The sequence below is a fragment of the Tauraco erythrolophus genome, chromosome W, assembly GCF_009769465.1.
Source record: "Tauraco erythrolophus isolate bTauEry1 chromosome W, bTauEry1.pri, whole genome shotgun sequence".
NCBI classification, from domain to species: Eukaryota; Metazoa; Chordata; class Aves; order Musophagiformes; family Musophagidae; genus Tauraco; species Tauraco erythrolophus.
Window position 1 is genome coordinate 10,558,530 of NC_141497.1, and position 24,952 is coordinate 10,583,481.

Consider the following 24,952-nt stretch of genomic DNA (forward strand, 5'->3'; position numbering starts at 1 on the left):
GTGAATGAATTCCTTATTTTGCTTTGCTTATGTGCGCAGCTTTTGCTTTACTTATTAAACTGTCTTTATCTCAACCCATGACTTTTCTCACTTTTACCTTTCCAATTCTCTCCCCCATCCCACCAGGGGAGAGGGAGCGAGTGACTGTGTGGTGCTTAGTTGCCGGCTGGGGTTAAACCATGACAGTAATTCTTAAGGATTCTTATTAGAATGTTGTGGGAGACTGTATAAAAGGCCTTACGGAAGTCCAGGTAGATGAAAACCATACCTCTTCCCTTGTCCACCAAAGCAGTCACTCCATCATGGAAGTCCACTAGATTAGTCTGGCACGATTTGCCCTTCGTGAAGCCATGTCGGCTGTCCCTAATCACCTCCCTCTCTACTACATGTCTTCAAGGAAGATCTGCTCCATGATCTTACCAGGCACAGAGGTGAGGCTGACTGGTCGGTAGTTCCCAGGGTCCTCCTCTTTACCCTTTTTAAAAATGAGTATGACATTTCCCTTTTCTCTAGTCACCAGGGACTTCGCTTGACTGCCATGACTTTTCAAATGTGATGGGGAGTAGCTTGGCAACTACATCAACCAATTCCCTCAGGACCCTGGAATGCATCTCGTTGCATCCCATGGACTTAGAATCATAGAATGGTTAGGGTTGAAAGGGACCTTAAAGATCATCTAGTTCTGACCCCCCTGCCATGGGCAGGTGTCGTGGGTTAGGCCGCTCCGGCAACCAAACCCTACACAGTCGCTCACTCACCCTCCTCCACTCCGAGGAATGAGGGAGAGAATCAAAGAAGAAAAAGAAGACAGACCCGTGGGTTGAGATAAGAACAATTTACTACTACGGCTACCAATATATATATGTACGGATATGTACAAGGATAAACATATACAAACGAGTGATGTACGGTGTAATTGCTCACCACCCCTTGACCGAGGCCTGTCTCGTCCCAAAGCTGCAATCCCGAAACAGATAAATCCCGATACCGCAATCCCGGATGAACGGGAGGCCCAAAATAGAGAGTGTGGGAACTACGGCTGGTCCGCGGATCCCAGGACAGAAGATGAAGAAACTGGCCTTGGAGAAATTGCTGTGTACCCCTGCAGATCTGAAAACTCCCTGAACAGAAGTGGAAAACAACTTGCAGGTGCCTGGGAGAGCCAGGGAGCCGTAAGATAAAGAGGAACTGTATGATAAGAGACTGGACTGTGTTTTTGCACTAATTGTGTGATGTAATGACTTTGGCTTAAGTTATGTAGAGTGCGTGATCACCAATCATGTATTAGGCTAAGGCGCGTGAACAGCTGTAGTTAACCAACCACCTAATTGCTTATGTCGCGTGCGCTGCTAGAATTAGTATAAAGGCGTGCTGGAACTTGCAAGGGGGGATTAATTAATTATATAATAAATCAATACTGCTTGAACCTGTGTATGTCGTGTCCGTCTCAACAGCGACATACAGCAACAAGAGAGCGAGAGAGAGAGAGCACTCTGAGAGTCCGAAAGTGAGAGTAGAGGGGCAGAATCACCTCCCTTGACCTGCTGGCCACACTTCTTTTGATGCAGCCCAGGATACGGTTGGCTTTCTGGGCTGCCAGCGCACATTGCCAGCTCATGTTCAGCTTCTCATCCACCAGCACTCCCAAGTCCTTTTCCTCAGGGCTGCTCTCAATCCATTCTCCGTCCAGCCTGTACTTATGCTTGGGATTGCCCCGACCCACGTGCAGGACCTTGCATTTGGCCTTGTTGAAATTCATGAGGTTCTCACAGGCCCATCTCTCCAGCCTGTCAAGATCCCTCTGGATGGCATCCCTTCCCTCCAGCGTGTCCACAACACCACACAACTTGGTGTCGTCTGCAAACCTGTTGAGGGTGCACTAGATCCCACTGTCCATGTCACCAACAAAGATGTTAAATAGCACTGGCCCCAGTACTGACCCCTGAGGAACACCACTCGTCACTGGTCTCCACTTGGACATTGAATCGTTGACCACAACTTTGAGTTCAACCATCCAGCCAATTCCTTATCCACCGAGTGGTCCATGCATCAAAACCATGTCTTTCCAGTTTAGAGACAAGGATGTCGTGTGGGACAGTATCAAATGCTTTGGACAAGTCCAGGTAGACAATATCACTTGCTCTTTCCCTATCCATCAATGCTGTAACCTCATCATAGAAGGCCACCAAATTAGTCAGTCAGGATTTGCCCCTAGTGAAGCCATGTTGGCTGTCACCAATCACCTCCTTATTTTCCATGTGCCTTAGCATAGTTGCCAGGAGGATCTGCTCCATGATCTTGCCGGGCACAGAGGTGAGACTGACTGGCCTGTAGTTCCCTGGGTCTTCTTTTTTCCCCTTTTTAAAGATGGGGGCTATGTTTCCCCTTTTCCAGTCGGTGGGAACTTCACACGACTGCCACGACTTCTGAAATATGATGGATAGCGGCTTAGCAACTTCATCCACCAGTTCCCTCATGTCCTGGTTTTAGCTGGGACAGAGTTAGCTCTTCTTTTTAGCAGCTAGAAGAGCTCCGTGTTTTGGTTTTACTCAGAGGCTCGCTCTGAGAAGAACATTGATAGCAAGCTGATGTTTGTGGTTGGAAGTGAGACTCCAAGGACTTTTCAGTGTGCCGTGTTCTGACCGGAGCGCAGAGGCATGGCGGGATAAGGGGGGAGCATAGCCGGGACAAGGGGGCCACGATTCCCCTTGTGATTTGTGGTGGAACTTAAGATTGAGGGCCAAACGGGCCAATTAGTATTCCATATCATGCAGCATCATGCCTAGTATAAAGGTGAGGGACAGCCGGAAAGAAGGGCTTTTTGCGCTTTTGCTCTTTCACCACTTTTGCTTCTTTGCGCTTCTGCGCTTTTGCTCTATTGCCTTTTTTTTTTCTCTCTCTTCCAGTACTCCCACTCTCGGAGTACTATCTCTCTCTCTCTCTTCCCCTCTCTATTTCGGGGCCTCGCGTTCGTCTGGGATTGCAGCTTCGGGACGAGACGGGCTTCGCATACGAGGGGGTGGTGAGCATCTACACTGTGTAGTACTTATCTGTATTAAATTGTTCTCATCTCAACCCACGGGCATCCCGTTTCTCCTTTAATTCTCTCCCTCATCCCTGGGGCTGGGGGAGGGTGAGTGAGCGACTGTGTAGGGTTTGGTTGCCGGAGCGGCCTAACCCACGACACCTCAGGACCCGCGGGTGTACCTCATCAGGTCCCATAGACTTGTCCACCTTCAGGTTCTTTAGATGGTCTCGAACCTGATCTTCTCCTACAGTGGGCGGTTCTTCATTCTCTCAGTCCCTGGTTTTGCCTTCTATGACTTGGGCAGTGCAGCTGGAGCTCTTGCCAGTGAAGAATGAGGCAAAGAAGTCATTAAGAACTTCAGCCTTCCCCGTATCCCAGGTAGCCAGGTCCCCCGTTTCCTTCCGGAGCGGGCCTACATTTTCCCTAGATCTCTTTTTATCACTGACATATCTATAGAAGTTTTTCTTGTTGCCCTTGATGTCCCTGGCCAGATTTAACTCTATCAGGGCTTTAGCTTTCCTAACCTGATCTCTGGTTGCTCGGATAATTGCTCTGTATTCTTCCCAGGCTACCTGTCTTTGCTTCCACATATGTACGCTCACATTCCTCAGGTGGTCTCGAACCTGATCTCCTATGATGGGTGGGACTTCATTCCCCCAGTGCCTGCCTTGAGATTCAGCGACTCAAGAGATGTGGGAAGAGCCAGGGAAAACTGAGGAAAAAAAATTGTTGAGTACCTCTGCCTTCTCCATGTCAGCTGTCACCAGATACCCTGTCCTATTTATCAGAGGGGTACAATTTCTTTTGTCTTCCTTTTCTGGCAAACGTACCTATAGAAGCCCTTCTTGTTATTCTTCACATCTCTTGCTAAATTCAGCTCCAACTGTGCCACAGTTTTCCTGATCCCATCCCTACATATCCAAGCAGCATCTCTATATTCTTCCCAGGATGCGTGTTCCTGCTTCCGCTGCCTGTGCATTTCCTTCTTGTGTTTCAGTTTGACCAGGATGTCCTTACTCAGGCATGCTGGTCTCCTCCCTTCCTTGCTCCATTTCTTGCTAATATGAATCGATAGTTCTTGTGCTCTAAGAAAAATGTCCTTAAATAGCTGCCAGCTCTGTTCAGCTCCTTTATCCATGAGGGCAGTTTCCCAGGGGTCCCATCCCTTAATTCATTAAACAACTGAAAGTTTGCTCTCCTAAAAATCAGTGTCTTGACTTAACTCTTCACCCAGCCCACATCCCTCAAGACCATGAATTCCACCAGGGCCCCCAATACTTGCTACTTTGTTCCTGAGCTTCAACTATATAAATAATTATGTATACACATAGGCACACATATATATCAATTTGCTGATGGTAGTGTTCCTCTCTTTAAAGCAATCTGTCTATAAAAGGGTAGACAATTTTGAACCTGTTTTAAAGAAGTGGTAGAGATGATGTTGAAAATTATAGCTTAGTGATGAAATAATCATTGTTTAAGTTACCTTGCAATAATTTTAAACAAATTACGTCCTTAAGGTCTCTGAATATGTTACACACTGATACACTAGGTTTGGAAAGCAGAATGCCTTCGCTAATAATATATTCCAATTGCATCTGTTCACAGAATCACAGAATCATTTAGGTTGGAAAGGACTCCTTGAGATCACCTAGTCCAATCTCCCTGCTATCCTGGGTTTGGCTGGGATAGAGTTAACCTTTCACGGGAAAACTGGGAGGGGGCACAGCGTGGGCAACTGACCAGAATTAGTCAGAGGGCTATTCGATACCATACGTGCCATGCCCCGAGTCTATATATTGAGGGAGCTTGCCGAGGAAGGGGCTATTTCCGCATCTTTGCCAATCGTGAGCTGGCTGGGCTGCACGGGGGTTCCGGCTTCCGCGGTCAATGTGGTGAGCATTTGTACCACTCCTTTTGTATTTCTCTCTTTTTATTAATACTATCATTGTTGTTACTCTTTTCTTTTTTTTTTTTTTTCACTCTTCTATTAAATTGTCCTTATCCCAACCCACGTGTTTTACTCTGTTTCTTCCGATTTTCTCCTCCCATCGCACCGAGGGGGAGGAGTGAGCGAGCGGTGGCGTGGTTGCTGAGCTACTGGCTGGGCCAAACCACAACACTTGCTCAAAGAGGGTCAGCTAGCATGGGTTGCCCAGGAACATGTCCAGTCAGGTTTTGAATATCTCCAAGGCTGGAGACTCCACTACCTCTCTGGGCAACTTTTTCCAGTGTTCAACCAGTTTTAGCTTCTAACTGATTTGTTAACTCAGTTAACATTTATTTTAATCTGCACAGAGCAAACTAATCTCGACTCTCTCAGTCCCACTGACATAAAGCTGGTCATGAAAGAAAACTGTTTGAAGATATAAACCTGTATAAGCAATAAAATTAAAGAAATAGAGGCAAGATAAGGCTCCTGCTTTCAAAATTTCCACATACCTTGTACAATCCAATGCCAGGATCTATAAGAAACAAGTGAGCTGATGTAGATGGCTGATTTGGTGATCTGCTACTTGCTGCTCTTTTGACTTTGTTTTTACAGTTGGAAACAGCACAGGGATTGACCTCTCCACCCTGATTTGTCATAGAACTGGTAGGAGCTTCAGATTCACAGCGTATCAAAAGCTGAACTATGTCATTTAGTCCAACATCGTAGTCAAATAAAGTGTGTCCATCTTCCAGCTGTCAAGAAAAAAACATTATATTGGTAAAGTTCCACCTTGATATTAGTATGTACCTCTCCTCTTAGGATAATTTAAAAAACCAGATATTTGCTTCAAAGTTGAGAAGACACAAGACATGCATTTCAGATAAAGCTATAAAATCATGTATCTTGAGTGAACTCAACAGCAAATCATGGCAAGATGATGGAACAGATCGTCCTGTCAACTATGCTAAGGCACATGGAAAATAAGGAGGTGATTGGTGACAGTCAACATGGCTTCACTAGGGGCAAATCCTGCCTGACTAATTTGGTGGCCTTCTATGATGAGGTTACAGCATTGACGGATAAGGGAAGAGCAACTGATATCATCTACCTGGACTTGTCCAAAGCATTTGAAACTGTCCCACATGACATCCTTGTCTCTAAACTGGAGAGACATGGATTTGACAGATGGACAACTCAGTGGATAAGGAATTGGCTGGATGGTCGCACTCAAAGAGTTGTGGTCAACGATTCAATGTCCAAGTGGAGACCAGTGACGAGTGGTGTTCCTCAGGGGTCAGTACTGGGGCCAGTGCTATTTAACATCTTTGTTGGTGACATGGACAGTGGGATCTAGTGCACCCTCAGCAAGTTTGCAGACGACACCAATCTGTGTGGTGGTGTGGACACGCTGGAGGGAAGGGATGCCATCCAGAGGGACCTTGACAGGCTGGAGAGATGGGCCTGTGAGAACCTCATGAATTTCAACAAGGCTGTTGTGGGTTAGGCTGCTCCAGCAAACAAACCGCACCCCCTACAGTCGTTGACTCACCCTCCCCCAGCCCCAGGGATGAGGGAGAGAATTAAAGGAGAAACGGGATGCCCGTGGGTTGAGATGAGAACAATTTAATACAGATAAGTACTACACAGTGTAGATGCTCACCACCCCCTCGTATGCGAAGCCCGTCTCGTCCCGAAGCTGCAATCCCAGACGAACGCGAGGCCCCGAAATAGAGAGGGGAAGAGAGAGAGAGAGATAGTACTCCGAGAGTGGGAGTACTGGAAGAGAGAGAAAAAAAAAAGGCAATAGAGCAAAAGCGCAGAAGCGCAAAGAAGCAAAAGTGGTGAAAGAGCAAAAGCGCAAAAAGCCCTTCTTTCCGGCTGTCCCTCACCTTTATACTAGGCATGATGCTGCATGATATGGAATACTAATTGGCCCGTTTGGCCCTCAATCTTAAGTTCCACCACAAATCACAAGGGGAATCGTGGCCCCCTTGTCCCGGCTATGCTCCCCCCTTATCCCGCCATGCCTCTGCGCTCCGGTCAGAACACGGCACACTGAAAAGTCCTTGGAGTCTCACTTCCAACCACAAACATCAGCTTGCTATCAATGTTCTTCTCAGAGCGAGCCTCTGAGTAAAACCAAAACACGGAGCTCTTCTAGCTGCTAAAAAGAAGAGCTAACTCTGTCCCAGCTAAAACCAGGACATGAGGGAACTGGTGGATGAAGTTGCTAAGCCGCTATCCATCATATTTCAGAAGTCGTGGCAGTCGTGTGAAGTTCCCACCGACTGGAAAAGGGGAAACATAGCCCCCATCTTTAAAAAGGGGAAAAAAGAAGACCCAGGGAACTACAGGCCAGTCAGTCTCACCTCTGTGCCCGGCAAGATCATGGAGCAGATCCTCCTGGCAACTATGCTAAGGCACATGGAAAATAAGGAGGTGATTGGTGACAGCCAACATGGCTTCACTAGGGGCAAATCCTGACTGACTAATTTGGTGGCCTTCTATGATGAGGTTACAGCATTGATGGATAGGGAAAGAGCAAGTGATATTGTCTACCTGGACTTGTCCAAAGCATTTGATACTGTCCCACACGACATCCTTGTCTCTAAACTGGAAAGACATGGTTTTGATGCATGGACCACTCGGTGGATAAGGAATTGGCTGGATGGTTGAACTCAAAGTTGTGGTCAACGATTCAATGTCCAAGTGGAGACCAGTGACGAGTGGTGTTCCTCAGGGGTCAGTACTGGGGCCAGTGCTATTTAACATCTTTGTTGGTGACATGGACAGTGGGATCTAGTGCACCCTCAACAGGTTTGCAGACGACACCAAGTTGTGTGGTGTTGTGGACACGCTGGAGGGAAGGGATGCCATCCAGAGGGATCTTGACAGGCTGGAGAGATGGGCCTGTGAGAACCTCATGAATTTCAACAAGGCCAAATGCAAGGTCCTGCACGTGGGTCGGGGCAATCCCAAGCATAAGTACAGGCTGGACGGAGAATGGATTGAGAGCAGCCCTGAGGAAAAGGACTTGGGAGTGCTGGTGGATGAGAAGCTGAACATGAGCTGGCAATGTGCGCTGGCAGCCCAGAAAGCCAACCGTATCCTGGGCTGCATCAAAAGAAGTGTGGCCAGCAGGTCAAGGGAGGTGATTCTGCCCCTCTACTCTCACTTTCGGACTCTCAGAGTGCTCTCTCTCTCTCGCTCTCTTGTTGCTGTATGTCGCTGTTGAGACGGACACGACATACACAGGTTCAAGCAGTATTGATTTATTATATAATTAATTAATCCCCCCTTGCAAGTTCCAGCACGCCTTTATACTAATTCTAGCAGCGCACGCGACATAAGCAATTAGGTGGTTGGTTAACTACAGCTGTTCACGCGCCTTAGCCTAATACATGATTGGTGATCACGCACTCTACATAACTTAAGCCAAAGTCATTACATCACACAATTAGTGCAAAAACACAGTCCAGTCTCTTATCATACAGTTCCTCTTTATCTTACGGCTCCCTGGCTCTCCCAGGCACCTGCAAGTTGTTTTCCACTTCTGTTCAGGGAGTTTTCAGATCTGCAGGGGTACACAGCAATTTCTCCAAGGCCAGTTTCTTCATCTTCTGTCCTGGGATCCGCGGACCAGCCGTAGTTCCCACACTCTCTATTTTGGGCCTCCCGTTCATCCGGGATTGCGGTATCGGGATTTATCTGTTTCGGGATTGCAGCTTTGGGACGAGACAGGCCTCGGTCAAGGGGTGGTGAGCAATTACACCGTACATCACTCGTTTGTATATGTTTATCCTTGTACATATCCGTACATATATATATTGGTAGCCGTAGTAGTAAATTGTTCTTATCTCAACCCACGGGTCTGTCTTCTTTTTCTTCTTTGATTCTCTCCCTCATTCCTCGGAGTGGAGGAGGGTGAGTGAGCGACTGTGTAGGGTTTGGTTGCCGGAGCGGCCTAACCCACGACACCTGCCCATGGCAGGGGGGTCAGAACTAGATGATCTTTAAGGTCCCTTTCAACCCTAACCATTCTATGATTCTAAGTCCATGGGATGCAACGAGATGCATTCCAGGGTCCTGAGGGAATTGGTTGATGTAGTTGCCAAGCTACTCCCCATCACATTTGAAAAGTCATGGCAGTCAAGCGAAGTCCCTGGTGACTAGAGAAAAGGGAAATGTCATACTCATTTTTAAAAAGGGTAAAGAGGAGGACCCTGGGAACTACCGACCAGTCAGCCTCACCTCTGTGCCTGGTAAGATCATGGAGCAGATCTTCCTTGAAGACATGTAGTAGAGAGGGAGGTGATTAGGGACAGCCGACATGGCTTCACGAAGGGCAAATCGTGCCAGACTAATCTAGTGGACTTCCATGATGGAGTGACTGCTTTGGTGGACAAGGGAAGAGGTATGGTTTTCATCTACCTGGACTTCCGTAAGGCCTTTTATACAGTCTCCCACAACATTCTAATAAGAATCCTTAAGAATTACTGTCATGGTTTAACCCCAGCCGGCAACTAAGCACCACACAGTCACTCGCTCCCTCTCCCCTGGTGGGATGGGGGAGAGAATTGGAAAGGTAAAAGTGAGAAAAGTCATGGGTTGAGATAAAGACAGTTTAATAAGTAAAGCAAAAGCTGCGCACATAAGCAAAGCAAAATAAGGAATTCATTCACTATTTCCCATTGGCAGGCAGATGTTTAGCCTTCTCCAAGAACGCAGGGCTCCATCATGCATAACGGTTACTTGGAAAGACAAACCCCATAACTCCAAACATCCTCTCCTTCCTCCTTCTTCCCCCCTAGTTTTATTGCTGAGCGTGACATCATATGGTATGGAATATCCCTTTGGTCAGTTGGGATCAGCTGTCCCAGCTGTGTCCCCTCCCAACTTCTTGTGCACCCCCAGCCTACTCGCTGGTGGGGCGGTGTGAGAAGCAGAAAAGGCCTTGATGCTGTGTAAGTGCTGCTCAGCAATAACTAAAACATCCCTGTGTTATCAATGCTGTTTTCAGCACAAATCCAAAAACATAGTCCCATACAGGCTAGTATGGAGAAATTTTACTCTATCACAGCCAAAACCAGTACAATTACAAATATAAGAAGTTGTTATTATGAATTTAGTCCACTAAAAAGAGAAAACTTCACCAACTAATATAATTATCCCAAATGTTAAAACTGCAGATAATTAAGATAAAGGGTAAGAGTTGGAAAGATACAAGCCAGATCCTGCTCTCCATGAGAATTATATCAGCCGGAGTGTAAAAAGACACACGGGCCCTCTGACCCGTGTTCCTCACTCCTGTTGCACTTAGATCCCCACTTGGTCCAATTGCTGGCAGAACAGAAAGAAAATTATCCCCCTTAAAATGAGGGAATGACCTGTCATCCTGATCTATCCAGTCTTCTCAACATCAACCCAAGAAGTCTAAGCTTTTAAGAAATTAGAAGTTAACCCCGAATCTTTGAGAACATGTAATTGATGGCAGGACTTCAATTTGTGCAGAGTTTTGTTAGAAGTGTTTCTAGTGCCAAGCAATATAAATGCATGGTTTTAAAATGTCAGTCCCTTTCTATTTGGGCTCTGCTTTCATTGAGGACTTTGTCTCTGTATGTAAATGGTGAAAAACACTGATGACAAGCAACCTGAACTATTTCTCATCCAGCAAGATCGAGTTTGTTTCACCTCAGGAAGTTAAACCTTTGCTGTAATTAATATTTGTAAGAGACTGATGGATGTTAAAGATGTGGATGTTGGGGGTTCCCACAGCCAGTTCAAAACACGGGAAGCTGATGCTAGCAGTGGCAGCAGCAGTTGTTGCCGCATGCTAAGAGTGCGAGGCTTGTGAGGTCCCCGGGGGGGGGAGTGGTTCGAGGGGGTTTCTGGGCCCCCGGTACCCTTAGGTTGTGTGTGTGGAGGGACCGGCTGGCAGGCGACAGGTCTGGTGAGAGTTGAGCGGTGCCGGCAGTCCCTGCGGCCAGTTCAAACCGCGGAAAGCCGCATATAACCGGCCCCTAGGGAGCACCAGCGACTAGGGCGTGTAAGCAGGGAGTGGCCCCTGAGGGGAGTGTCAAGGCAGTTCGTGCGAGAAGGGCGGCGCACTCTACCAGTTGTCGGGCTGCTGCCTGCTCTGCTCATCCGCAGGCTTCCGCTGTGGCCCCAACAGTCACTCCAGCTAGCTGTTGGCTGTGCAAACCTACCCAGCAGCTTGAGGTCTCCAGGGAATTAGAAGGGCTTATTAGGCAGTGCTTTGGGATCATCGGAAGCACGGTGGCAGAGACTCGGTGAGGGCTGTGCTCTGCAGCAGCTGGGAACCTAGCCAGGAATCTACCTAGCCAGGCTAGCCTGGGACGAGTGGAGGCAGCCACCCAGACAGAGCTTCCTATCAGGGAAGCTGCTGTCCAGGTGGAGGGCTGTAAAGCCTGTACCCCACACTCCTGGGTGGAGGAGGGTGCAAGCTCCACCTGTGCAAGGTGTGCTCTGGTGGAGTCACTCAGGCAGCGGGTGGAGGAGCTGCAGGGGGAAGTCAGCAGGTTACGCTGTATTAGGGAGGGGGAACAAGAAAAAGAGTACTATTTGAGGCATTGCAAGAAGAAATATTAGGGCTCCATGGCACTGACCTCCAAGGACTATCAGACAAAGAGCTTCAACAGCAAACAGACAGCACCCTGGAAAAGGAGTGTTGTGGGTTAGGCCGCTCTGGCAACCAAACCCTACACAGTTGCTCACTCACCCTCCCCCACCCCCAGGGATGAGGGAGAGAATTAAAGGAGAAAACGAGAAACCCATGAGTTAAGATAAGAACAATTTAATACAGATAGGTACTACACAGTGTAGATGCTCACCACCCCCTCTTATCCAAAGCCTGTCTTGTCCCGAAGCTGCAATCCCGGACGAACGTGAGGTCCCGAAACAGAGAGCGAGAGAGAGAGAGAAAGCACCCCGAGAGTCCGAAAGTGAGAGTCCCGGAAGAGCAAAAGCCCTTCTTTCCGGCTGACCCTCACTTTTATAATGGGCATGACACTGCATGATATGGAATACTAATTGGACAATTTGGCCCTCAATCCTAAGTCTAAGTACAAATCATAAGGAGAGTCGTGGACCCCCCTGTCCCGGTTATGCTCCCTCCTTCAGCTAACTCTGTCCCAGCTGAAACCAGGACAAGGAGGTGCCATAGAATCATAAAATCTACAACCTCTCTGGGCAACCTGTTCCAGCGTTTTACCAATGGTCTCTGGTAACTCGTGGCAGCAAGATATCACTTCCCCTCCATTTCCTTGTATGTGCCAACCAGCAACAGATACAAAGTCTTGGCAGCGGATGAAGCCAATGAACAAGACTCGCAGGGAGAAACCACACCAGTTGCACACACTAAAAGCCGCAAAAGGAAGTGGCGAGTGCTAGTAGTGGGTGACTCTCTGCTGAGAGGCCCCGAGGCACACCCATCTGCCAGCCTGATATACAGTCAAGGGAAGTTTGCTGCTTGCCAGGAGCCAAGATCTGGGATGCCACAGAGAGACTGCCACAACTGGTTAAAAGTGCAGACTACTATCCCCTACTTCTTTCCATGTGGGCACCAATGACACGGTAAAGCATGACCTGGGCAAGATCAAGCAGGACTTTGGAGCCCTAGGGGCACAAGTGAAGGGGACAGGGGCCCAAGTGATGATCTTCTCTGTCTTGTGAGTCAGGGATAGGAGTGCGGGCAGAAGTCAACGCAGATGAAGGCTGAGAGAGTTGGAGCTGTTCAGCCTGCAGCAGAGAAGGCTCCGGGGAGACCTTATTGCGGCCTTTTAATACTTAAAGGGGGCTTCTAAGAAAGATGAAGAGAGACTTTTCACCAGGGCCTGTAGCGACAGGACAAGGGGCAGCGGTTTTAAACTGAAGGAGGGTAGATTCGGATTGGACATAAGGAAAAAATGCTTTATGATGAGGGTGGTGAGGCACTGGAACAGGTTGCCGAGAGAAGTTGTGGATGTCCCATCATTGGAAGTGTTCGAGGTCAGGTTGGATGGGGCTTTGAGCAACCTGATCTAGTGACAGATGTCCCTGCCCACGGCAGGGGCGTTGGACTAGATGATCTTTAAAGGTCCCTTCCAACCCAAACCATTCTATGAGTCTCTGTTATTATTATAATCTGTTTTTTGCAAGAAATCCTAGCAGCAAGGAGAATGGGAGAACTAGGGGGAATCAATCATGAATGTCAAATAGAAAACAATAGGACAAGAATCTATTTTTGACTGCACAATGGATCTAGAGATAAATGCTTTTTGATAGAGCAGCCTATATGTGAGTTGGAACACCTGTCATAAGTAGCATTGCTTGAGGATATAGTGGGTCTCCTAGAACTGTGAACACATTAAGAGAGCACATCTTAACCACTACAATTCATGTAAAGATGAAGATTTCCCTCGTATAGTCAGCCCCTGAATTCCATTGTTGTCGGGGGAGTTTCCTGGCTGCTACATGGGAAGCACCTGTGCCTTGTCGAGACAGGTGCTGCGAGTCACGTTGGCCAGCCAGAGACCACGTGACCTATGGGAGGCTTAAAGGTGGGGCACTCCCCTCAGTGAGTGGGGGCAGTTCCTTTCTGGAGATTGGAGAGGTAGGGGCCCCTGGAGAGGAGTGGGGCATTTCCCTCCTGGGTACTGGAGCAGTAGGAGCCCCTGGAGAGCGGTGCATTGGAGCTCTTGGTTGAATAGCCTTCTGATTGAGAGAGTAGTGAGTTGAGGCTCTCTGTTGGATAGCCTTTGATTGGGTCCATTGGGATTGAGACCCTTAAGAGTTGAGATAAAGCCTTCTGGTGTATGAGGGGAATCACAATGGCCTTTGGGGTTGTGATTCCTGAAGATGAGATACCAGTGGTCCGTGACAATTGGTGACCCTGACGTGATTTGGTGAAATGTGAACCGTCTGGACTGCAGGGTGAAGTGTGGTAGATACAAGATACAGAACCCAGTGAAGCTTGAGAGCGGCAGGAGCTGTGGATTGACCAGTTTTGGCTTAGACATCCGGAACAAGGTGAGCTGCTGGGAATGGACATGGGTCAGAATTTTGTCAAGGAGAGTCAGGCCTTTGTGTTCCTTGAATCTGCGATAATGGCTGTGGGGGCCAATATAAGAAGTGAGGATCTATACAGTTTACTTAACTGGGCGGTGGAGCGTGAAGACCTAGTGAGTCTCAATACGTCCTTTAGCCTTGAGCTATGGAAGAAATTGGGGGATAAGTTGCTTTGTGAAGCAGTATTTGAGAATGAGGACTTGACCAAAACCGACCTGTTGTGTACATGGGGGGCCCTGGATAATATAATTCAAGAAGGGATGGCAGTAGAAGAGAAAGACGAATCAACAGGTTATGTATCAATGGGCGAAGGTTTTGAAGGAGATGACGAACTGTCTGAGGGAGGACTGGCCTCAGACAGCACGGACAGTGAATTGGGTCTATCTTCACTGTTCAAGGAGATCAAGAAAGTTGCGGGGACCGTGCAGGGACTCTGCCCCACCCTGCAGGAGGTGCTGAAGTGTCCCCCACCCTTTACCCCAACAGCCCCCCCTTCCCCCTTTATTATACCTACAGCTCTGCCATTTGAGCAATTGGCCCCACCCTTGGCAACTTCATATCCCGCAGTATCTGGTTATCCGGCCCAGGTACGTTTGGAGCAGCCAATAATACTACAGCAGGTTATGACACTATTACAAGGAGTATCCCCGCAGTTAGCAGCTGTAGTGGAGATGTTGCAGCAGGCCATGACCCACCCTGCAGTAAGAGAGATGATAGGAAAGACCTCTGAAGCAAGTGATAGTTCTGCTGGGAAGTTACAAACCGCACTTAGACCGAGGAGAAAGTCGCCAGAATCCGCCTGTTTATTGGAATCGGACCCCTTGGGAGCGACTACAGTAACAGTTCAACCTCGTGACCCAGTCCGTTTCTGGGACGAGGTAAAAATGAAAGCAATAGAGGCCGGGGACTGGGACCTGGCTGAAGCACTGGGGGCACCGGTCAATAAAGAATCATCTATAACAGAAATGGGGGGAGGGCCGAGTGAATTCCCAGTGGTACTAGCCCTCCCGGGTTCTTTGCATGTTAAGAAGCCGAAGTGTTATAGATGTGGAAACCTGGGACATATAAAATCGGAATGCCCGGGACGGAAGGGTCAAAGGCGGATAATAAATGCCGGAAAAGTTAATGGCCCAGTTGCTCGTCATAAATGTGGGAAACAGATGTTACAGGTGCGGAAAGATGGGCCATTTTGCTAAGCAATGCGAATCAAAGGTTTACACTAACGGCTGGCCGAGAAATAAAAGAATGAGAAAGTGTACGCAGATGCATGATGGTCCGGACAAAACTTTTGCGGGAGCATTACGGCAGCCGCAGGTTAACCAACAGGAGGAGCAGCCGGGGTGGATGTATCCGTTGTTGCCGGATCAATGGATATATCTGCCGTCATGGTATGACAAAAAATGAGAACGATTCCCCCATGGTTTTGTCCCAAGGTATTTGACAAATGGTGACGGAAAGTGGAATCGGAATGTTAGAAACCCCTAAAGGCTATTAGGTGTTTTTTCAAAAAAGAAAGGGGGAATTGTTGGGGAAGTTTCCTGGCTGCTACATGGGAAGCACCTGTGCCTTGTCGAGACAGGTGCTGTGAGTCACGTTGGCCAGCTGGAGACCACGTGACCTATGGGAGGCTTAAAGGCGGGGCACTCCCCTCATGGAGTGGGGGCAGTTTCCTCCTGGAGATTGGAGAGGTAGGAGCCCCTGGAGAGGAGTGGGGCATTTCCCTCCTGGGTACTGGAGCGGTAGGAGCCCCCGGAGAGCAGTGTATTGGAGCTCTTGGTTGAATAGCCTTCTGATTGAGAGAGCAGTGAGTTGAGGCTCTCTGTTGGATAGCCTTCGATTGGGTCCATTGGGATTGAGACCCTTAAGAGTTGAGATAAAGCCTTCTGATATATGAGGGGAATCACAACAGCCTTTTGGGTTGTGATTCCTGAAGACGAGATACCAGCGGTCCGCGACACATTGTATTTAATTTTCAGTTTGGTGAGAGTTGAGGTAACTGTACTTCAGGAAATGGATCTGGTACAAATGTGTTTTAAAGCTTAATGTTGCATATAGTGCTCCAGATATGGTTCATATTTATGTTTAAAGCTCCTAGAATCCTAAAATGTTCTCTTCAGCTACTGTATCCCAAGCCTTGTTCATCCAGTTTTGCCTTAGAATCATAGAATCATTTAGGTTGGATAGGACTCTTAAGATCATTGAGTCCAACCGTTAACCTAACACTGCCAAGTCCACCACTAAACCGCGTCCCTAAGCGCCACATCTACATGTCTTTTAAATATCTCCAGGGATGGTGACTCAACCACTTCCCTGGGCAGCCTGTTCCAACACTTGACAACCCTTTTGGTGAAGACATTTTTCCTAATATCCAGTCTAAATCTCCTCTGGTGCAACTTGAGGCCATTTCCTCTTGTCCTATCACTTCTTACTTGGGAGAAGAGACCGACACCTACCTCGCTACAACCTCCTTTCAGGTAGTCATAGAGAGCGATAAGGCCTCCCCTCAGCCTCCTTTTCTCCGGGCTAAATAACCCCAGTTCCCTCAGCCGCTCCTCATAAGACTTGTTCTCTGGACCCTTCACCAGCTTTGTTGCTCTTTGGACGTGCTCCAGCACCTCAATGTCTTTCTTGTACTGAGGGGCCCAAAACTGAACACAGTATTTGAGGTGCGGCCTCACCAGTGCCGAGTACAGGGGGACAATTGCTTCCCTTGTCCTGCTGGCCACACTAGTTCTGATACAAGCCAGGATGCTATTGGCCGTCTTGGCCACCTGGGCACACTGCCGGCTCATGTTCAGCCAGCTGTCAACCAGCACCCCCAGGCTCAGGTCCTTTTCCACTGAGCAACTTTCCAGCCACTCTTCCCCAAGCCTGTAGCGTTGCATGGGGGTGTTGTGACCCAAGTGCAGGACCTGACACTTAGCCTTGTTGAATCTCATATAATTGGCCTCGGCCCATCGATCCAGCCTGTCCAGATCCCTCTGTAGAGCCTTCCTACCCTTGAGCAGATCAACACTCCCGCCCAACTTGGTGCCGTCTGCAAACTTACTGAGAGTGCACTTGATCCCCTCGTCCAGATCATTGATAAAGATATCAAACAGAACTGTCCTCAATACTGAGCCCTGGGGAACACCACTTGTGACTGGTCGCCAGCTGGATTTAACTCCATTCACCACCACTCTTTGGGCCTGGCCATTCAGCCAGTTTTTTGCCCAGCAAAGAGTACGCCCGTCCAAGCCATGAGCAGCCAGTTTCTCCAGGAGAATGCTGTGGGAAACAGTGTCAAAGGCTTTACTAAAGTCCAGGTAAACAACATCCACAGCCTTTCCCTCATCCACTAAGCGGATCACCTTGTTGTAGAAGGAGATCAGGTTAGTCAAGCAGGACTTGCCTTTCATAACCCCATGCTGACTGGGCCTGATCACCTGGTTGTCCTGTACATGCCACGTGATGGCACTCAAGATGATCTGCTCCATAATCTTCCCTGGTACTCAGATCAGGTGCCCTTCAGTGTTGAAAGCATAAGCAAAAACTCTTTAGCCATTTAGCTTGTGGATACTTGTCACGGGCCAATATAGCCTACCTAAAGGCTTTTGACATTTCCTAAACCTGTATGTGTTAGGGGTTGCTGAATCTGGTAGTCCAATGGGGGCGAGGCTGCCGCAGCTCCATACCCCCGGGTCCAACCAGTATCAAGACTGAGCCTGTATTCCCAGTAGGCCTCACACATATACAACATGCATACATGCACACGCAGATGGTCACACAGATCAACACAGGCAGAAACACTCAGCATTCACACAAAACCAACCAACACCAATGGCCTCGTCCTGTTCCCCTCTCTGACTGATGAGGATGAAGGTCTGTTAGTAGGAAATATATACGTATATGCCATGTGGATCCCTCCAGTAGCTGGGCTTCGGCACTCAGTCTACGCAGTAGCTGGCCCCTGGATCCCTGGTCTCTCCAGTTGCTGGTACCTGGGCATATGAGCCCCCCAAGGCCCGTAGCCCTACTCCAGCTGCTGGTACAGATCTCCCTTAACGCACACCAACACAAATACACGTGCTGTGGATCCCTCCAATAACTGGGCATAGACGCTCAGTCCATCCAGTAGCTGTATCCTTGCTCCCCCCAGTTACCTCATGCACAGACACGTGTATAAAGGGGTCTCTTAGTCAACCCTACGGTCTCTCCAGCAGTTGGCCTGAACACCCTGGTCCCTCCAGTAGCCAACTCCTCCAGTTGTCTCATCCCCAGGGGCACACATGCATACCTGGCTCCCAAGCCACTTAACCCACTCGCCAGCTAGTTAGGTGGTCACGCGCCAACATGTGTGCGCGCCCTCATTCACTCCAGTTGCTGTCACTCCAGACGCATGGGCCCTATGACCCGTGCTCTGACTCTAGTTGTTAGCATTTAGGCCTCCATGCACACTCAGAATAGAGAGTTCCCTCATCTAGGAAAAGAGTTTAAATGGATTTTAGTGAGAAGACAGGACAGGTTGTGCAGATCAGGTGCAGGGTATGGCCAGACAAGCATACTGACCGATTATCTGTTTACCTGTGACCATCCCCTTTTATCCCTCTGTTTTCCCATGCTTGTTTTTCCTCAAGCCACCTACATCCCTCCCTTCCCCTGCCTTTGCTTCCTCCCCTAAGCATCCCATAGTAACTCTTGTGTGATCCCAAAATGCTCTTCCCCTGCGTCCCATAATGTGTCCCATATTCCCTAGGCAGTACCCCGCCACCCCCCTCGGTCTGTGAGGTGATCCAGAGAGCCTCTCTCCCATTGACTCATCTTAGAATCAGAGAATCATTTAAGTTGGAAAAGACCCTTAAGATCATCGAGTCCAACCGTCACCATCTTGACACCGTCTTGATAGATGTCACCCCTGGACAATGACAATGGGGCTGAGGCTCTCCTGGGACAGCCGTGGGAGGAGCTGGGGCAAGGCGTCCCTTACTCTGTGTTATTTGGGTTCCCCTGCCTGCCATTGTGCCTCTGTGCTCCCTCCTGTGTGTATGGAGATGAGCCTTTGATGGGCTGATGGCTCTCCTGCGATAGGCCTGGGCAGATTATTCTTCAGGTTCCCCCACCTGCCATTATTCCTCTGGAGATGAGTTTTTTTTATCACATAACCTAACAGGGTGCTCTTTTCTTCCAAGGATGACTGTTACATTCATAAAAGCTGGTTTAAAATTTTCACATAACTTTCTGAGTTGTAAAAGCTGTTTGGAGGTATGTCCAAACACATAGCCTAGGTGACTAGACCTGTGGTGTTCAAAGTGATGTTGGGATCATGCTCTGTTTATATACTATAGGTGGATACTGACAACTTTTTGATTTGGTTTTCCGGTGATATTCTTTATTGCAGCTCTGTTACTCTAGGACTCCTCTGAAGCACCCTTGAAAGGAACAGAAATATAGCTCTTGGCCAGGTAAATGCATTGGCCAAGTGCTATACTTCTGTACAAGATGGTTACTTGATGCAACTTTTGACTGGAGGAAAGCCTTCATTGAGCATGTTCAACAGGAAACTCTCCTGCTGTGTGCTCAAGGAATCAAAAATCCTGAACTCCTTAACTTCTGGAAAAGGTTAGATGGAAGTGACAATCCCAGCAACCTTCCTTCTGTACATAAATCATGAGATTGAGTATAGTAGAAATTCTAAAAGCTCCACCGAATTTCACTTATGTGGGCACCCAATGGGGAGCTCTAGGTTCCTTTAATTTATTCAAAATAACGTTCTTTATGATGAGTTTAGTGTGGATAACTTCTATAAAGGACCCTCAACCAAAGTTTTCTTATTCAACTTGAAGCTATGTATCCTTATGTCTTTTCTGTTCAAGAACTCTGTTTTAGGGAGCACATAAGGCCTGGGCAGATTAAGATTTGCCATCACCTATTCTTCTCAAGTTTAAAACCAAACAAAAAATCCCTCTACTACACTCTCTATGTAGTTTCATCTTAATTGTTAGATGCAGGTATTGGGGGGGGGAAGAGAGAGAGAGAGATTTGGTCCTACATCTGGGTCATGGCAATCCCAGGCACAAATACAGACTGGGTGGTGAATGGATCGAGAGCAGCCCTGAGGAGAAAGACTTGGGAGTACTGGTGGACGAAAAGCTCAATATGAGCCGGCAATGTGCTCTTGCGGCCCAGAAGGCAAGAGGAGCGTGGCCAGCAGGTCGAGGGAGGTGATTCTCCCCCTCTACTCTGCCCTCGTGAGACCTCACCTGGAGTATTGCGTCCAGTTCTGGAGCCCCCAACATAAGAAGGACATGGACCAGTTGGAGAGGGTCCAGAGGAGGGCCACGAAGATGATAAGAGGGCTGGAGCACCTTTCCTATGAGGACAGGCTGAAAGAGTTGGGGCTGTTCAGCCTGGAGAAGAGGAGGCTCCGGGGTGACCTTATAGTGGTCTTCCAGTACCTCAAGGGGGCCTACAAGAAAGATGGGGAGAGGCTGTTCAGGAGGGCCTGTTGTGATAGGACAAGGGGTAATGGTTTTAAAATAGAGGGAGGTAGATTCAGATTGGATATTAGGAAAAAAATTTTTACCATGAGAGTTGTAGAACACTGGAACAGGTTGCCCAGAGAGGTGGTGGATGCTCCATCCCTGGAGACGTTCAAGGCCAGGTTGGACGAGGCCCTGAGCAACCTGATCTAGTTGGAGATATCCCTGTTCCTTGCAGGGGGGTTGGACTAGATGACCTTTGAAGGTCCCTTCCAGCCCTAATCATTCTATGATTCTATGATTGTGTGTGTGTGTGTGTGGCAGTGGGGTTCAGAAGAAGATCAAAGGAGCTTCTCTGGGCTCCTGTTCCAGTATTTGAACACTCTCATGGTTAAAACAAACAAACTCCTAATATCGAATCAGAATTTCCCATGTTCCAACACGTGTCCGTTGTCTCCCATCCTATCACTGTGCACCTCCGAGAAGAGTCTGGCTCCGTTTTCTCTGTATCCTCTGGTCAGGTAGTTGTAGACAGAAATAACGTCTCCTGGCACCTTCCTTTCTGAAGGCTGAACAAACCCAGCTCTCAGCCTCTCGTTGCATGTCGTGCTCCAGCCCCCTGACCATCTTTGGTGGCCCTCTGCTGGGCTTGCCCTTGACAATTTGAAACATTATGAGCTATTTTACTGTCACATTACCTCTGCTTTCCTTTGAAATGTTTAGAGGAGCTATACCCTTATTTTCACTGCAACAGAAGCTTATTATCAATCTTCATAAGAAACAAGCCATTAACAATACCTGAACTTAAAGCTGTAGCAGTATGCGGTTCAGGATAATATTCAGTTACCATGGAAATTTGCTTAAGTGAGTCATGCAAAAATGCTTCCAAGATTTCAGCCCAAACCACTACTGCAAACTCATTGGTAAGAATACAGAACAAATTATCACCAAATAAATTAACCAGCATACATTCAGAAGCGAAAGAAAAATATTATGCGCAAGTATACAGCATCGATATTTACAGGAAAGAGACCCAATAGACTCCATCTTATTTCTTAGGAAAGAGAACCTTGAAATGAGAAGGGCCTGAGAGGTAAGAGGAAAAACAACAAATATTCAAGTAGCTCATATTACTAACATGCAGAGAGCTATACAATAAAGAAATTAAAGAAACATCAATAAACTCTAAAAGGCGTCAGAATAGAAAACAAAACTAAGAAAGGCAAGCAACATATAAGGTCATATTGTAAAGATGATGCCAGACTGCCATCTAATCTGAGGAAGGCCTTCCTTGCACAAAAGAAAAAAATAAGGTGCAAGCAAGAATAAAAAAGTATGTAGCCCATTTCCACCACACAACAGAGTACAGTACAGACACCTCAAGTTAGTGCTGGAAATAGAGCAATATAGTTCTATTAGTGCAATGTAGTTTCCAGTAGAGTTAAGTAGCTCTGGCAGTGATGCTAATTAGCCAAGGAACAACGTTACTGTAGTCCAGCTATACTTCTCCTAATTCCTTATACCATATCATTTTAATTATTCTTTGGCACCCATATATATGAGTGGGAACTAGTCCATTTGGAAAGTGCTACAGAACAAAATACTTTGGAAAACTACTAAATATAGATATCAGTCTCAAACTTCAGCTAACATTTTTTAATTTCTTCTTTTTAGAAATACTTTGAAGTACTTATTCGCTCCCCAAGTTGCTTGATTACTACCGTTTGGGCTGGACAGGAATGAAAATATTCAAATCATGCAAGAAAAGGCAAATATTTTAACGTCCTTAGTTTTCGCTAAGGAAAAAATAGTTGACAAAAATATTTGTGCTAATATGCCTTAATTCACAGGCACAGCAAGTGACAAGCAAAATTTCAAAGCACCTAAGAGCTTAATCCTTGATTGTCTAGACTAGGAGTCCAATGTATGCAATATTTTCTATGCAAGTTATTGGACTGATGTATAACCATCTAATGGAGATATAGAAGGTACCGCCATTTCATTCGGCAATCGTGATGATACATATACCATCATGACTATCAGAAAAATTTCTTCATTGCCATACTACATATGTCAAAGCCGCTGATATTGTGTATTTTGTCAAGCAGTAAACTTGCTGTCAAAGTGCACCTCAAAGTGTATCCCTGGAGGACCAATTCAGTAACAAAGACCAGATAACTAGCTCCCTAATAGACAAACTAAAACAACAGCAAAATTGGTCAGACTAAACTTATCTGCTACAGGGGAGCACCTATTTAACCACTAAGCAAGTTTGCAGAGCACAGCTAAGAGACTTGGCAGCTGGCACAGCAGGGGGCACAAAGGAGGCCCAGAAACTTCTCCAGAGAGAGTATAGGGACTGCTTAAAGCTGTATGACAATGACAGCGATGTGCCACAGGGCTCAGTCCCCAGCACCCAGTGGAGCAAGTACCCCTGGTACGGCAGAGAGCTTGACTCAGACACAGAGCCCTAGAGGGAGGATGCAGCTGCCGAAGTCTGGAGCTGCAGGGAGTGCCTGGGGCCTCTCCCTGGGATTGGAGGTGATGGTGGCATCACCTGTGAGAGACATGCTCTGGTCGAGGCAGAGAGTCAGCAGGTGAAGGAGCTATGGAAGGAGAGGAGCAGGCTGTGTAGCATCGAGGAGGATGAGCAGGAGATGGACAGGGTCTTCACAGAGACTCTATGGAGGTGAGAGCCTGAGCCACATGATGCAAGGAAAGAGGGATGGCTAGCAGTTATGCTTGAATTAGAGCAGGATGGACACGCCCAAGTGTGTGCGTGGGGGAGCTGGAAGCTTGTGACTTCTAGCAGCAGGAGAAAGGCTCCTTCTCTACCTGCAGATCTGAATTTACAGAACCAGTAGAGTACTTTGGTAGCCAAGAAGAGGAAACCAGCTCTGAGGGAGGCTTCAGAGCCAGCTGGGCTAGAACTGTTGCGGTAGGTTGACCTTGGCTGGCTGCCAGATACCCATCCAGCTGCTCTCTCACTCCCCCTGCTCAACAGGACAGGGGGAGAAAATAAGATGAAAAAGCTTGTGGGTTGAGATAAAGACAGGGAGATCACTTACCAATTACCATCACGGGCAAAACAGACTCGACTTGGGGAAAAATTAAATTTAATTTTCTTGCCAATTAAAATAGAGTTGGATGGTAAGAAACAAAGACAAAAATTAAAACATCTTTCCCCCACACCACACGGGCTCAACTTCACTCCTTTATTCCTGACTCCTCTACACCCACATCCCAACCCCTCTGAGAGGTACAGAGATAGGGGGATTTGGGGGTTGCGGTCAGTTAATAACACTTTGTCTCTGCCACTCCTTCCTCTTGACACTTTTCCCCTGCTCCAGTGTGGCTCCTCTCCACAGGCTGCAGGGAAATACCTTCTCCACTGTGGTGATGTTTATATTTGGCACTGAGGCCTCAAGGACTTTTCAGCTTGTTGTGTTCTTGCCAGTGTGCAGGAGCACGACAGGATAGAGGGGGGAGCATAGCTGGGACAGAGGGTCCACAACTCTCCTTTACGATTTGTACTTGAACTTAAGATTGAGGCCAAACTGGCCATTTAGTATTCCATATCATGCAGCGTCATACCCAGTATAAAAATGAGGGTCAGCCGGGAAGAAGGGCTTTTGCCCTTCCGGGACTCTCACTTTCAGACTCTCAGAGTGCTCTCTGTCTTGCTCTCTATTTTCAAACCTCTCGATCGTCCGGGATTGCGGTGTTGGGACTTATCTGTTTTCAGGATCATTAGTTTGGGATGAGATGGGCCCGGTCAAGGGGTGGTGAGCAATTACACTGTACATCACTCATTTGCATATATTTATCATTGTACATATATGTATATATTCATATATTAGTAGTAGTATTAAATTGTTCTTATCTCAACCCACGGGTCCCTTTTCCTTTTCTCCTTTAATTCCCTTCCTCATCCCCAGGGGGTGGGGGAGGGTGATTGAGCGGCTGTGTGCAGTTTAGTTGCCAGAGCAGCCTAAACCACGACATAGACATTGCTGAGTGAGAAAAGTGGCCAGTGCTCTATCTTTATACTCATGGATGGTGGCAAATGCCCTGTAGGGGTGGCTACAGCAGTGGAAGCAGAGCAACTGGCAGCACAGAAGCAAACCCATCTGGGCTGCCCTGTTGTGGCAAGATATTGCTGCATGGGTAGAGAAGCTGGCTGTAAAAGTACATCACATCGATGCTCATGTACCCGAGTCAGGCCACTGAAGAACATCAAAACAACCAACAGGTGGATCAGGCTGCTAAGATTAAAGTGGCTCAGGTGGATCTGGACTGGCAGCATAAAGGTGAGAAATTTTTAGCTCATTGAGCCCATGAAGCCTCAGGTCATCAAGGAAGAGATGCAACATACAGATGGGCTTGTGACAGAGGGGTGTACTTAACCATAGACACAATTGCACGGGTTATCCATGAGTGTCAGACATGTGCTGTGATCAAACAGGC

The 24,952-nt window shown here is 47.6% G+C and overlaps 1 protein-coding gene across 4 annotated transcripts in view; it reads right to left on the reverse strand.

The window, feature by feature from the left end:
• LOC147526210 (E3 ubiquitin-protein ligase UHRF2-like) overlaps positions 1 to 24,952 on the reverse strand; it is a 162,971-nt gene that overhangs the window by 131,998 nt on the left and 6,021 nt on the right. For 3 of the 4 annotated variants that reach the window (XM_086630212.1, XM_086630213.1, XM_086630215.1), the window contains exon 2: positions 5,471 to 5,713. The exons of the other annotated variant lie outside the window; for it this stretch is intronic. In XM_086630212.1, the coding sequence (XP_086486338.1) occupies positions 5,471 to 5,713 (243 nt within the window). The remainder of the gene's footprint in view (positions 1 to 5,470; positions 5,714 to 24,952) is intronic. 4 annotated transcript variants of the gene reach the window in all.